The sequence below is a fragment of the Mustelus asterias genome, chromosome 3 (genome assembly GCF_964213995.1).
Source record: "Mustelus asterias chromosome 3, sMusAst1.hap1.1, whole genome shotgun sequence".
NCBI classification, from domain to species: Eukaryota; Metazoa; Chordata; class Chondrichthyes; order Carcharhiniformes; family Triakidae; genus Mustelus; species Mustelus asterias.
The window spans coordinates 45535057-45551403 of NC_135803.1; the positions used below are offsets into that span (position 1 = coordinate 45535057).

Consider the following 16347-nt stretch of genomic DNA (forward strand, 5'->3'; position numbering starts at 1 on the left):
TTTTACTGCAAGTAAGTTTTTATTTCAGAAGCTCAGGAGGCTAAGAGGAGCCTGGCCGAGGTCAGGGATGGTGAAGGGAACCTGCGCAAACCATTCACAATTCCATTGCAGGTGGTCTGAGTTTCTGCCCTTTGTGCAGACAGAATCCAAAATGTGCCAGGGGCCAATGTTTGCCATGTCCTATTGCATTGTTCTCCATATGGCACCCAAAATTCCAGCAGGTTAAATGTTGGCAAGTCCCAATGGCCATGATCATGTGTAACCATTGGGATTATGTTGGGAGGTATATCAGCCCTGTAAACCTTACCCCAACCATCAGGGGAGCCAAATGCAATTACTTGTAAAGCAAAGCAACAATTGCAAAAATAGATTGGATTTGTTTTTGTATCCATAAAAAATTTCTGACAACTTCTGAAATATGGAAGAAAATACTTCCTGTAAAGTGGAACAGCACCATACATTCAGAAAAATACGCCGAATGTAATGTCAAACATCCAAAGAGTGTAAAGAAAATTCAGCTGTGCTCTTCATTTGAATTTGGCGTATTTTTGCAAATGTCCTCAACATTCACGATGTTGTTTCAAACTTCTCTTTTCGGACTGTATGTTATTCTGCACTTACAGGAGGATAAGATGTGCTGGGATGTCTGGCCACCATTAATAACAGCCTGTGGTCAAAAACAGAACTGCTGAAAGTAAATAGCAATCAATCTGTGATCAGTTGGTAGGAATCCCATCTGAATGGCAGAGGTGGTCAGTGCCATTTCCCTTCTGGCTGGTGCTCCATCTGGAGCCTTTTGGAAACCAAATAAACATCCCTATTTGAGGGAGGTCATTTCTGGCCTTGAGTTTGGGGATCCAGTTTTGAACCACTTTCATGTACCAAGTTCAGACGCTCATGAATAAGTATCTATAAGCATATGTTTGTATTCACTTGTTTGAAGTTGAATGGGCTTTGAATTTCAAACAAAAAGCAATGACTTGTAAATGATTAATATCAGTTACCGCTTACACAAAAAAATCTCAGCAGGTCTGACAGCATCTGTGGAGAGAGAACAGTGTTAACATTTCAAGTCTGGATATTTGCTTTTATATTGGTTATTTCTTCTTTCCTTCTGATGATAGGTCCATTGGATTTACACTCAGAAACAACCACCAACAATAAAAAGAACTCTGAACAGCCGTATAGCAAATGTAATTTCTTGTCAGTGAATAACTCTCCTTTGGGGATAAGGGCCTGGAGAATGAGATAAACTTGATCAAAAAATCTTCAACCAGTGAAAGTGTCAGTTGATTTCGTATTCATTGTCTGTGTCCTGTGGGGAAGCACAAGGTACTGATGTGTATTTGATGTCATCTACAGGGCTGAGACTGAAAGAGGCCTTTCTCGAAAACATATAATTGAAGGTATGCATCACAGTATGCGATCGAATGTTATTCAGTAACTCTGCACATTTATCTTTGAAAATTTGCCTCTGCTTTTGTGAAACTGCTTATTCCCAATTAATTTACCAACAGGAATTCTATTTAGCTGTCAGGCTGGAATTATACAGATTATTGAAAAGGGGGTATAAATAATGTAACAGGAACTTTAAGAGAATAATGATCAGTTGTGGTTATGTGATGGTCTTGTTTCTGTATCATGGTTCCTCCCACTCATGGACTGCTGGATGAAATACGGTCGTGACAGCTCTTTCATATAGTGTGGGTTGGTATATTCAGATTTTGTGCAAAATACTTGTAAAGAAAAAATATGAATATAGAAGCATAGAGGTTTAACTTTTTCATTGCCTGGCCCACCCAGCTGCCTTGAGCAGAATAAATCAGTCTGTAATATTTGTAATTTAGCCAGTGGGAATCATATTTATAATGGGATCAATCTACAATGCCATTTTCATTTCCCTTCTTTCTCTGAAATGGAACATCCTAGCACAGTGAGGTGTTCAACTGTTTTCAGTAATCTAGCTACAAACTGAGAGAACAAGCCTGCCAGTAGCAGTCGGGCTAGATGACAGACAATTCAAACACTCATTGAGAAACATAGCCGTCAAACCGACTGCATACTATTTATGAGTAACTTCAGATCTTAATGAATAAATGTAAAGATCTACTTTCTTGTGTCTCTCATGGAAAAGCCAAGAGAAAAATTAGAAGTAAAATAAACAACGGTATTCATCCCCCAGGGGGAGCTTTATCCTTTTGTACTTTAACCGTGACACATGCTTTTTGCATTTTTATCTAACTTATTTCCACTACAATTTCCTCAACTCAGAGGCTGGATTTTGAAATGCCAGTGGGGTGGAGAACGGATGTGGGCATGATTTCAAAATCACATTCCTGCTTCATTGGATCCCCATGCCCCAAAACGTGGTTTTCAAAGGAAGAATGGGAGAGCTTGTGTGCATGCTGTTGTGTTCAGAGTTTGAGGACTGCCACCCCAACGTCACTTTCAATTCACCTTTCCGGAACATATAAGCTCATTGAATGTTTTCCAACACTGGATCCACATCCTCCTGATCATTCCCCTAATGCTGACCTCTATAGTTACCTCCATCCAAGCACTTTTGGTGTCTGAGGATGGATGTCTTCTACCTAACGCTGGGGACAATATCTCTCTCTTCTCAACAACTGCCTCAGTTAATGCCTCAAAGAGGGGCATCGGAGAACCTTGAAGCCACCTCTGAACGCTTACCCATGCCAATGCTGGCCCTCTGTGAATCCTCTTGTGCCATCTCCTCAGCATGTGTCAGGCCCAGTCATGGCTGCCACTCACCTTTTCCAAGGACCTTTGCTTCTTATGTCCCACTTCCAGGCCATTCCCAGAACTGATAATTGGCCACTGAACTTGCGGTAATTGGCCAATTAGTATCTAAAAATCACATTGTGCCACTGACACTGTCATAATGCAAGGTTCAGACCCAGAAATGCTCCAAGTGTTTGGTTCCTGACCCTGGATTGAAAATCAAGCCCCTCAAGTTCAATTGGTGTCACCCAAAATTATTTCTTCCTGTTATTAAATAGAACTTGTTAGTTCATCTTAGACACCTCATTATACAGGAATTTAAAAAGCACTTTTAAGGTATTATTTCAGTGTGCTGATAGCAGTGGCATTGCTGGTTTGTTATTTAATATGACTTTGATGCATAAGGTGTTGAACATTGACAGTGGCATATTCCTATCAGTGATTGAACAGTCAATCACAGTGCCTGGCTTAATTTGCTGGTTGAATGCTTCTTCTTACTAGTAGAACTGAGCATACTTATATTGTGTACTACCTTTAGGTTTAAAGGCCTCTCTGCAGAGAATGCAGCTTGAGTACGTCGATGTTGTGTTTGCAAATCGGCCGGACACCAATACCCCAATGGAAGGTCAGTGACGCTCTGTTTTGACAATCCAATTCAGTTGAGTGGAGCACTGCACCAGCTGATGTCTCTGCATTGTGTTTACACACTGTCAGTCCCACACTTGAGGCTTTTTCAACATCAGAGCTCATTTGCTTTGAATCATAATGCACCATTGTTAATGGGAATATTGCAAATTGCCCCAATTGCACTTATAAAAGTATCTTTCCGCAGAGTAAAACTAGTGGCTCTTGGTAATGCTGTTGGCTTGGGTTAAAATTGTGAATCAGAATGGTGACGATGAAAACACCACATAGGAACACTTTGGTAAAAATTTGGTGTTTATCTTTTATGCAAAATATTCAGAGACAGTGTCTAACTTTATCCAATCTAATTTTTTTTAATACACCACTAAACCTCTGGCATATGCGCTGAAATTATTCAATTGTCATTTTTATTTCATTTGTTGCTTGTTATATTTTAAATGTGTCTTTTCTGGAATGACACAGGGGTTATATTTCTCTAGTACTCCACAAGTAGAGAATATCAGTGAGGTGTTCAGCTGTTCTCAGAGATGGCTATGAACTGTGAGAAAGCCATGCCAGTACCAGTCAGGGCTAGACATGTGACTTCAACATAACTACAGTGAAAGACTTGGAACTCTGACAAGCAGGTGGCTGCTTCAATCTACACAGTATAAAGAGCCAAGAACTGTGTTTTTTCCACAATCTGTCAGGCACAAGAGGTGAGGTTGGAATGGATGGTCACGAATGAGTTTTTAGTTGGAGAATTCTTCCTCTGCTTCAGATTTATCGAAGCATTCTACCTCGGACTGCATTACCACCTTTCCTCCGGATTCTTAAAACCTCCTGTGATTCCCTTCACGGACCATGGCCGATATTTTACCACCTTGCTCAGGCGAGGCTTGTAAAATCCTGCCCAAGGCCAATGAAAAATTCTGTTCTGTGAGCCTCACCTGCCCCAATTCCGGGGTAGGCGTGGGGGTAAAATTCCAGCACATGTCTTCAACTCTCCACCTTAATCCCTGTTTTCTCACTGATCAGTTGGTGTTCATCTTTTATGAATGCAAAATATTCTGAAACAGTGGACAATTTTCAGCTCTGACAGGAGTGGAAAACTGGTAGTAAGGGATCAAACACCTGCCCGATTTTCATTTCTATCAGCTTCATTGGAAAGGAAAAGTAACCAGGCTGTATAACAGGCAGTCAATTGACAACAACCATTTTCCCATCTACAGCCAAACAAAAAGTTACCTTATGTTCTCAACTCGAGGTGTATGATAACAATCCAAGTAACATCCTTGCAGTGTCATCCCAGAAAAGATATTGCACCTCATTTTGTCGTACCGATAGAGGAAGCTCCTGAATCTTTATATAACGACGGAGCAAAACAGTGATTTGCTGATGACTAAAGGTTACCTGTGAGACAGTAGCAGCAAAAAGGTGAAAATATACAGTGGAATGTGGAAACTTAGCAGGAAGACAGACTTTCATCAGTTGACAGTACCTGAGAAAACAGGTATTCAGAGGAAGCAGACCTTTTGAGGTTATGCCAGTGGAATTCTTTAGAGGCATTTTGGTTTGATATAGGACACAGGCCATAGCGTTCCTTTGATTGGTAGCTCAAAGGAAGACGAGGAACTGTGGATGTAACATTTCCAAATCATAGGAACTACCAGTGTGTTTTCCTGACAGGAAAATTGGCAAGAACAACAAAGAAGAACAACAAAGAACAATACAGCACAGGAACAGGCCCTTTGGCCCTCCAAGCCCATGCCGCTCCCTGGTCCAAACGAGACCATTCTTTTGTATCCCTCCATTCCCACTCCGTTCATATGGCTGTCTAGATAAGTCTTAAACGTTCCCAGTGTGTCCGCCTCCACCACCTTGCCTGGCAGCGCATTCCAGGCCCCCACCACCCTCTGTGTAAAATATGTCCTTCTGATATCTGTGTTAAACCTCCCCCCCTTCACTTTGAACCTATGACCCTTCGTGAACGTCACCACCGACCTGGGGAAAAGCTTCCCACCGTTCACCCTATCTATGCCTTTCATAATTTTATACACCTCTATTAAGTCTCCCCTCATCCTCCGTCTTTCCAGGGAGAACAACCCCAGTTTACCCAATCTCTCCTCATAACTAAGCCCCTCCATACCAGGCAACATCCTGGTAAACCTCCTCTGTACTCTCTCCAAAGCCTCCACGTCCTTCTGGTAGTGTGGCGACCAGAACTGGACGCAGTATTCCAAATGCGGCCGAACCAACGTTCTATACATCTGCAACATCAGACCCCAACTTTTATACTCTATGCCCCATCCTATAAAGGCAAGCATGCCATATGCCTTTTTCACCTGTGACGTCACCTTCAAGGATCTGTGGACTTGCACACCCAGGTCCCTCTGCGTATCTACACCCTTTATGGTTCTGCCATTTATCGTACAGCTCCTCCCTACATTATTTCTACCAAAATGCATCACTTCGCATTTATCAGGATTGAACTCCATCTGCCATTTCTTTGCCCAAATTTCCAGCCTATCTATATCCTTCTGTACCTTCTGACAATGCTCCTCACTATCTGCAAGTCCTGCCAATTTTGTGTCGTCCGCAAACTTACTGATCACCCCAGTTACACCTTCTTCCAGATCATTTATATAAATCACAAACAGCAGAGGTCCCAATACAGAGCCCTGCGGAACACCACTAGTCACAGGCCTCCAGCCGGAAAAAGACCCTTCCACTACCACCCTCTGTCTTCTGTGACCAAGCCAGTTCTCCACCCATCTAGCCACCTCCCCCTTTATCCCATGAGATCCAACATTTTCCACCAGCCTACCATGAGGGACTTTGTCAAACGCTTTACTAAAGTCCATATAGACGACATCCACGGCCCTTCCCTCGTCAACCATTCTGGTCACTTCTTCAAAAAACTCCACCAGGTTAGTGAGGCATGACCTCCCTCTCACAAAACCATGCTGACTATCGTTAATGAGTTTATTCCTTTCTAAATGCGCATACATCCTATCTCTAAGAATCTTCTCCAACAACTTCCCCACCACGGACGTCAAGCTCACCGGCCTATAATTACCCGGGTTATCCTTCCTACCCTTCTTAAATAACGGGACCACATTAGCTATCCTCCAATCCTCTGGGACCTCACCTGCGTCCAGTGACGAGACAAAGATTTGCGTCAGAGGCCCAGCGATTTCATCTCTCGTCTCCCTGAGCAGCCTTGGATAGATTCCATCAGGCCCTGGGGATTTGTCAGTCTTTATATTCTCTAACAAACCTAACACTTCCTCCTTTGTAATGGAGATTTTCTCCAACGGTTCAACACTCCCCTCCGAGACACTCCCAGTCAACACATCCCTCTCCTTTGTGAATATCGACGCAAAGTATTCATTTAGGATCTCCCCTATTTCTTTGGGCTTCAAGCATAATTCCCCACTTTTGTCCCTGAGAGGTCCGATTTTTTCCCTGACAACCCTTTTGTTCCTAACGTATGAATGAAATGCCTTGGGATTCTCCTTAATCCTGTCTGCCAAGAACATTTCGTGACCCCTTTTTTGCCCTTCTAATTCCCCGTTTGAGTTCTTTCCTACTTTCTTTGTACTCCTCCAGAGCTCCCTCCGTTTTTAGCTGCCTGGACCTAACATACGCCTCTCTTTTCTTTTTGACCAGTCCCTCAATTTCCCTGGTTATCCACGGTTCTCGAATCCTACCCTTCCTATCCTTCTTTTTTACAGGCACATGCCTGTCCTGTAGCCCTAACAACTGTTCCTTAAAAGACTCCCACATGCCAGATGTGGATTTACCCTCAAACAGCCTCTCCTAATCAAGAGCTGCCACTTTCTGCCTAATCCCACTAAAGTTAGCCTTCCCCCAATCCAACACCTTACCCTTGGGACACCACTCATCCTTTTCCATCACTATCCTAAAGCTAACAGAATTGTGGTCACTATTTGCCACATGTTCCCCTACCGAAACTTTGAAGACCTGACCGGGCTCATTCCCCAGTACGAGGTCCAGTATAGCCCCCTCTCTAGTCGGGCTATCTACATGTTGTTCCAAAGAACCCTCCTGTACACATTTTACAAATTCCTCCCCATTCAGAGTCCCTGCTCTCAGCGATTTCCAGTCTATACCAGGGAAATTGAAGTCTCCCACTACAACAACCCTATTTTTCCTGCACCTATCCAGTATCTCCTGACATATTCGTTCTTCCACTTCCCTTGGGCTGTTGGGGGGCCTGTAGTACACCCCCAACATAGTGACTGCGCCCTTCCTGTTTCTAAGCTCCACCCAGAGTGACTCGTTACACGACCCCTCTGAATTGTCCTCCCTCTGCACCACTGTAATATGCTCTCCAACTAATACTGCTACTCCCCCACCTCTTTTGGCCCCTCCTCTGTCTCGCCTAAAACACTTGTACCCTGGAATATTCAGCTGCCAGTCCTGTCCCTCTTTCAACCAAGTCTCTGTCACCGCAACCACATCCAAATTCCTCATGAGCATTAAGGCCCTAAGTTCATCTGTCTTACCTGCTACGCTCCTTGCATTGAAGTATAAGCACTCCAGACCTCCAGGCCCAGTGAGGTCATCCTCCCCCAGAGTGCTCTCCTTCTTTGCCAGCCTTGTCCCAGCCCCAAGCTCGTCCCCAGCCTCTACACTTGTAGACCTAATATTTTGATCCCCACCCCCCTGCCATACTAGTTTAAACCCCCCCGAACTGCACTAGCAAAACTCCCAGCCAGGATATTCGTGCCCTTCCAACTTAGTTGTGACCCGTCCTTCTTGTACAGGTGCCATCCTCTCCTGAAAACTTCCCATTGATCTAGGAAAATGAAGCCCTCCCTCCTGGACCAGTCCTTTAGCCAAGCATTCAATTGTACTAACTCCCTATTCTTAGCCTCACTGGCACGAGGCATTGGGAGCAGCCCAGAGATGGCCACCCTGGAGGCCCTACGTTTTAGCCTATTTCCCAACTCCCTGAATTGCTCTCGTAGGATCCCCCTGCTCTTCCTATCTACGTCATTTGCACCAATGTGTACAATGACATCCGTTTCTTTATCTTCCCCTTTTAATATGCCTCCTATCCGCTCGGAGACATCCATGACCCCAGCACCAGGTAGGCAGACTACCATCCTGGAGTCCCGTTCGCACCCACAGAATCGCCTGTCTGTGCCTCTAACCGACGCATCCCCCACCACTATTGCTCTCCTAACCCCTCTCTTTCCTTTCCGGGCCACAGAACCTGACAGTGTGCCAGTGACCTGGTGAGAGTACAAGAATAAGAGAAACCTACAGACATCCAGCAGATTGTGTGACTGGCTCATAGTCAAGGGATAGAGTCAGAAATGGTTCCTGCTTAGAAACAGGTCACCATGTTTGTTCTGACTGCCACTGAGTGATGAGATCTTCAAAACCCATCATTTAAAAACTCCTCATTGAGAAAAGATCAGAATTTGAACTCCTTCTGGTGTAGTAGAGGTAGAGGGCCTCTTGATGCATAACCAGCTTTGCTGTATTTCTACCTCAAGAGATCAATGGACTGAAATTCTAAGGGGTGCATTTTCTGCCTGTGCCCTGCGTCACGATGACAATCTGGGAGTGTGGCTGGAGGTACACAGCCCAGTGATACCGATGCTTGCAGGAGGGGACAGTGGCCCCCACCAGATAACCCAGCAGGAACAATTGCTGGTTGATTTGTGAGGTATTAACATGGGCCTTGCCCAAAGATCCTGGCAGCACTTCCATTTTCTGAACTGATGGCACTGTGGTTCCTTCTTTTTGAATGTTATGGTGTCACTCAAAGCTTCTGCTAACGTCGTTGCACGGACAGAGTTACTCCAGCACAGGCACCCATCCCTATTATAGGAGTGGCCCATGTTGTGGGACGTGAGAAAGTGAAGGTGAAAGAGGCAAGTGGAGGTTCCATTTCATTGAGCTTCATGGCGAATCGCACTGCCAGAAATTTATATAAAATATTTCAGATCTGAAATGTGGTGCAACAGAAGAGCTACTAAGGTCTTTAAAGAAGGACAGTATGAAAGAAAAGGGGATGCTAACCTGGCAATTCTGTATTTGAAAACATGGCTTTATACTTATTACAATCACACACAAGTTCTGATTTTAACTATATAGATACAGATATAGGGTATTTATAAATGTATATAAATATAGATCCCATATATACGCACATGAAGAAACTATGCAACATGCTACATCACGAAATGCAACAATGCAGCACTTATTCTTGTCAAATAGTTATCTAGTTGAACAGTTTGCTGTGTGGAGTTTAAAGTGTTGCATAGCAACATTAAAAATTAAGAAATTAGATGTGGTATATTATCACTGTGACGCACATTGATATCATTGAAGCAATTTATAGCACCTTCTGCTTTTAATCATATTGCAACAGACCAGTTTGCTGACAGATTATCATCCAGCGTTTCTTGGCAAGACTATTAAAAGCCCATTACAACATCCCACAATGTACATTTATGATTTCAATGATTGTTTATACCCTTTAGGCCAGGCTCAGTGAGACCGTTCAGTAAGAAACCTGTTCCCTGTTTCCTAATGGAAGTGTCATTTAGCAGCCAGCAATTGTCAGTTATGATAACGCAACGCAACTGATGACAATCCCCAGCATGGCTGTGTGACAGATGTTTCTCAATAGCTTCAGGGTCTCGGGGATACTTGTGAACTTGCAAACTTAAAACATAATTATTTATCACATATGTAGGGAACTACCGTTGAGAAATCACAGTGGCAGTATAACATCACAAAGTAGTCACAGTCTATTGGCTTTTGATGTTTGCCTGATCATTATTTTGCATCCTCTCTTCAAAGCCTTTGAATTTTGGTGACCTTTTTGCACCAATGGCCTTAGTGCTTAACTTTGGTTTGTTAGTTTTACATTTTATTGAAGGGCCATGATTGTTGATATGTAGACAGTCATTGGGCTGAATAATAAGCTCCCAAAACAGGAGTGTTATGCGCCCATACCAACAAATCTGGCGCGCTAGGGTTGGGTCGCTAACACAGCTGGCTACTGGGGCTAAAAATCAGGAACTCACTCACATTATTCAAATATCATTAAATGGGGCTCATTAATCAGGCAATTGACTGGAATAAAACTTTGTGTGAGCAATAAAATTCTTGTCAAGTGTGTTTCACCCCAAGTGGGTTTCCCATATTTTTATTGGGCAGGTTTAGAGAGTCCAGCTGAGCCCTGAGTTTCAGCTTCGTGGTTCAGAGTTCTGTGACTGCTGGAAATGTTTCATGCAAGAAGCAGAGTTTGCATTTCTAAGTGACGGTATTTAGTGGTCTAATTCCTCCTACAGAGAGGTCAATTTAGTCCTTAACCATCATCTTAGTCTTTTACACTAAGTCAAGTATGGGGAAAGGAGTCTCTGTGGGAGACACCCTGTGAGGAAGATGATGAAGAGGTCGATGAGAGTGAAAGGATGAAGGGCATGTTGGGAGGTCCAGGATGCCCGAGCTGTGCCTGACCCAAAGGGTGCTCATGAACCTCCAGCAGACATGTTGAAGGATGTATGCAGCCCCTTGAGTACATAGGCAGAGATTGAGCTCCAACTGTGTTTTTTTTAATTCATTAATGGGATGTGGACATTGCTGGCTGGACCAGCATTTATTGCCCATCCCTAATTGCCCTTGAATTGGTGGTTTGCTAAACCATTTTCTGAAGGCATTTAAGAGTCTACCACGTTGCTGTGTGTCTGGAGTCAAATGTAGGCCAGACCAAGTAAGGATGGCAGATTTCCTTCCTTAGCGGACATTAGTTAACCTGACAGGTTTTTTTTACAACTGACAAGGTTTCATGATTGTCATTCGACTCTTTTATTGACTTCACATTCCTCCATGCTTTTGTTTAATTCAAAAAAAGAAACAATGCCAGGACAAGTTCCTTTTTCCTGCAGAAATTGATCCCTGCGTATGAATAGATATAGCTTCAAGCTGATGTAAATGAGCAGTGTTGTGAGCCTGGCTGATGAATTAATAGTTCATAAGATATAGGAGCAGAATTAGACCATTCAGCCCATCGAGTCTGCTCCGCCACTCGATCGTGGCTGATATGCTCCTCATCCCCATTTTCCTGCCTTCTCCCCATAACCCTTCAACCCATTACCAATTAAAAATCTGCCTAACCCCTCCTCAAATTTACTCACTGTCTCATCATCGCGCTTTGGGGGAGCGAATTCCACAGATTCACAGCCCTTTGGAAGAAGTAGTTTCTCCTCAACTCTGTTTTAAATTTGCTACCCCTTATCCTCAGACTATGACCTGTCATCCTAGGATGCCCCATAAGAGGAAGCATCCGCTCCACGTCTACTTTATCCATGCCTCTTATCATCTTATATACCTCAACTTAATCTCCCCTCATTCTTCTAAATTCCAGAGAGTATAGGCCTAAACTATTCAGTCTCTCTTCATACGATCAACCCCTCATCTCTAGAATCAATCTCGTGAACCTCTTCTGAACTGCTTCCAATGCCACCACATCTTTCCTCAAATAAGGGGACCAAAACTGTGCACAATACTCCAGATGTGGTCTCACCAATGCCTTATTTAGTTGCAACAGTACTTCCTTACCTTTTATATTCTATTCCTTTAGTTACAAATGCCAACATTCCATTTGCTTTCTTTATTTTCTGTATCTGCATGCTAATTTTCTGTGACTCATGAATGAGGACACCCAAATCCCTCTGCACATGTCCATACTTCATGGTGGACTTGTTCACCGTCATGGCTCAAATCAAATTTTGTACTTTAGTAAATCCTATAATGTGCCCCGATCATGTTTTCAGATATATCTTGACATAGGGAAATGTCCAGCAGTTAACTTTCTTGTTCCTAAATATGAGACAGGAGGAAAGAATTCAGTTCTAATATAACAGAAGTTAAATCAGTTACATTAAGTTAAGTAAGTTGCATTAATTTTATCATTCGATGATTCTGCCACTAAATTGTTTGCAGCATGGACAGTTCAAAATTTAAATCAAATTGCTTAATAGTAAGATTCAGGAGTACAACTGAGACAGTAGTCACAAGAGTCTTGAACAAAGGAAGTGAGAGGCTCCAGAGAGTGTAATTACTGTGAACCACAACACAAGCAAAAATAAATCAGCAGTGTCAGTTTGAGAAACAAGAGCATAGGGTCTATTTTTACCCAGGTCCCTGGCAGAAATGGAGCAGTTGTGCAATTAAAATATTCTCTGAAAATGTACCACCCCATTCTCACTTGATTGCCATCCTTCCACTTTTTAAATTACGCAATATCTAAGGTGACTGGCTGCCACTGTTAAAAATTACTATCGGCAATAATAGAAGGCATGGCATTCCTCTTTAAATACATTAACCCTTTCAAAGTCAGAGTAAATGTTGTGTAAATATATTATTTTCCATTAATTTTGTCCGCTGCTCTTTCAGGACATGTATGAGTTTGCAGCCTGCTCAGTTCTCTCTCTTTCACGCGCAGACGGTATTCTAAGCTTCTTTCCCTAGTTATCCTCAGGAAGTTTTTTTTAAACCACACATGGTGAGGGTGGGTAGGGGGGCAGATAATCAGTAATTAGCAAAGGAATGCCCGGTAATCTGCTGCTTTGAAGACACCATCAACAAAATTAATGAAGTATAAAATTGGCTACTTGTACAAATAGGCGCGACAAACTGGAAAGCTGCAAAGTGCACAGGAAAGTGTTTATTTATTTATGCAACTGCAGTGGGTCTGTAGCTTACTGAGGCACTAAATTAAACTTTAATTTTCATCCAGGAACAAACCCTGGGAGACTAGTTCTAAAAGCGCAAACTGTGTTATTTTTAAGTTCCCAAAACAAAATCAATTTTCACTCCCAAATATAAGCACTTGTTTGTTCTCCATTAATTCAATGAGAATAAATAAATGTATCTACAAGCCACTTCTTCTCATCCTATTGGTCTAACCTCATCCAGAACCTTCTGACCCAAGGAGGTGGTGGCATAGTGGTGTTGTCACTGGAATAGTAATCCAGAGACCCAGGGTAATGCTCTGGGAACCTGGGTTCAAATCCCACCACAGCAGATGAATTCAATAAAAATTTAGTAATTAAAAATCTAATGATGGGCATGATTTTTAAAAACATCTGGTTCACGAATGTCCTTTAGGGATGGAAATCTGTCATCGTTACTGGCCTACATTTTGACTCCAGACACACAGCAATGTGGTTGACTCTTAAATGCCCTCTGAAAATGGCCTAGCAAACCACTCAGTTCAAGAACAATGAGGAATGGGCAATAAATCCTGGCCCAGCCAACAATGCCCACATCCCCCCGAACAAAAAAAGCATAGTGAAAATATACATCACCTTAAAATCCCAGACATTGATTCAGGAAGTAATTTGGAAGGGTGGCAGCAGTTGCTCTTTCATTATAGAAAAATAATGTTGCCTTGCCTTTTTAAAAGAACAATGGGAAGGAGAGCCTCTGGCTTGGTACCATGGTCGGTTGGGTATTTTAAAAGGCTGGCCAAGTTCTGTTAGGAACTTCACAAACAGCAAGAGAGATGGACTGAATGGTTTCTGCTTATTCCTGTTTTATCTTTCTTATGTTTGCCCAGATTTTGCAGTAAAGAAACTGTCAACATTCATCGCCATCACTGCACTGAAACTGACAACTTCTGCAGTCCGCACTGTAAGAGTTTCCCCCTACAGATGGTTCCTGACTTTAGAATTTTATAAAGGACACAATAACACAGACAAGGAGTTTGGCGCACCCACATACTTGCTGTTTATTTAAAAGCACTCCTAATACAAAGAGCACTAAACCAGTGTATGACACTACACCAATTTAAATTCCTCCACGATTTAACCTCGGCTTCCACTTAAACACACAAAATCATCACGACTTATTTGAAAGCCTCTACATAAAAAACACAGACAAAACCCCAGGTTTCTACTCAAATCTTCCTCAATTAAAACCCAAATCGCACCCCCCCCCCCCCCCCCCCACCAAGAATTGGTTGCTCCCCTTAAATTACTTTAAAAACCTCAGCCCCAATACCCTCAGATTTGGCTGATCATTTACAATTCCCCCTTCTGATGTGAATTGTAGGTCTGCGAGCCAGGTTGGCTGTTTCTGACTCTCCTCCTTGACTGCAGTGCCAGACCCTTCAATCATGTCTTTTTTGTGATGCTTCTTATCATTGTTGGGGCCATTTGTAACAATGGCCTCCTCAGCTTCTTACCTGAGTTATCTGATGGCAGCAATCATGTGTCACTGTTGTGATAATGTCCCAACACCCTTCAATAACATCAGTTCCGCTTCGCCGTTGGAATGTTTGAAATTAACCCCTTACAGTATAGCCTGGCTCTGTATGTTTGTGTGTTGGGGTAAGGCTCTTTTATTTACAGTAATTGAGTGTCTGTTTTGAGTTTTTCATATTTCATAAAATCCAGTTGGGTGGGGTTCTGATCCTACAGCACATGCACAGTAACTTAATTTATTGCCATTCCTTTTGTCCTTCAGTTGGGGGTGAAAAACTGCTTTCTTGAAACTCTGTGGTGAAGCCACTCCTACAGTGTTATAGATAGGGAGTTCAAATAACGCTTCATTAACTTGAAAGCATTTTGGGATGCCCTGGAGTTGTGCAGGTGCTATATAAATGCACATTCTTTCTTCATGTACAACAAAGAAAAGAACAAAGAAAATTACAGCATTGGAACAGGCCCTTCGGCCCGCCAAACCTGCACCGACCATGCTGCCTGACTGAACTAAAATCCCCTACACTTCTGGGGACCATATCCCTCTATTCCCAACCTATTCATGTATTTGTCCGGACGCCCCTTAAAACTCACTATCGTATCTGCTTCCATGACCTCCCCCCGACAACGAGTTCCAGGCACCCACCACCCTCTGTGTAAAAAAACGTGCCTCGTACATCTCCTTTAAACCTTGCTCCTCGCACCTTAAACCTATGCCCCCTAGTAATTGACTCTTCCACCCTGGGAAAAAGCTTCTGACTATCCACTCTGTCCATGCCCCTCATAATCCTGTAGACTTCTATCAGATCGCCCCTCAACCTCCGTTGTTCCAGTGAAAACAAACCAAATTTCTCCAACCTCTCCTCATAGCTTATGCCCTCCATGCCAGGCAACATCCTGGTAAATCTTTTCTGTACCCTCTCCAAAGCCTCCACATCCTTCTGGTAGTGTGGCAACCAGAATTGAACATTATATTTCAAGTGCGACCTAACTAAGGTTCTATAAAGCTGTATCATGACTTGCCAACTCAATGCCCCAGTTGATGAAGGCAAGCATGCCGAATGTCTTCTTGACTACCTTCTCCACCTGCGTTGCCACTTTCAGTGACCTGTGTACCTGTACACCCAGATCCCTCTGCCTATCAATATTCTTAAGGGTTCTGCCATTTATTGTATATTTCCTATCTTTATTAGACCTTCCAAAATGCATTACCTCACATTTGTCCGGATTAAACTCCATCTGCCATCTCTACACCCAAGTCACCAACCGATCCATATTCTGCTGTATCCTCTGATGGTACTCATCGCTATCCGAAAATCCACCAACCTTTGTGTCATCAGCAAACTTACGAATCAAACTAGTTACATTTTTTTCCAAATCATTTATATATATTACGAACAGCAAAGGTCCCAGCACTGATCCCTGAGGAATGCCACTTGTCTCAGCCCTCCATTCAGAAACACACCCTTCCACTGCTACCCTCTGTCTTCTATGACCGAGCCAGTTCTGTAACACCTCTGATCCCATGCGACTTCACCTTCTGCACCAATCTGCCATGAGGGACCTTGTCAAAGGCCTTACAGTACATAACATCCACTGTCCTATCCTCATCAATCATCATCGTCACTTCCTCAAAAAACTCAATCACGTTAGTGAGACATGACCTCCCCTTCACAAAACCATGTTGCCTCTCGCTAATATATCCACTTATTTCCAAGTGGGAGTA

At 43.0% G+C, this 16347-nt stretch overlaps 1 protein-coding gene across 1 annotated transcript in view; it reads left to right on the forward strand.

Annotated features, from left to right (window-relative positions):
- Nucleotides 1-16347, forward strand: part of kcnab1a (potassium voltage-gated channel subfamily A regulatory beta subunit 1a) — a 395957-nt gene that overhangs the window by 347448 nt on the left and 32162 nt on the right. The window contains exons 9-10 of the mRNA XM_078208296.1: nucleotides 1363-1406; nucleotides 3281-3367. Coding sequence (XP_078064422.1) covers nucleotides 1363-1406; nucleotides 3281-3367 — 131 coding nt within the window. The remainder of the gene's footprint in view (nucleotides 1-1362; nucleotides 1407-3280; nucleotides 3368-16347) is intronic.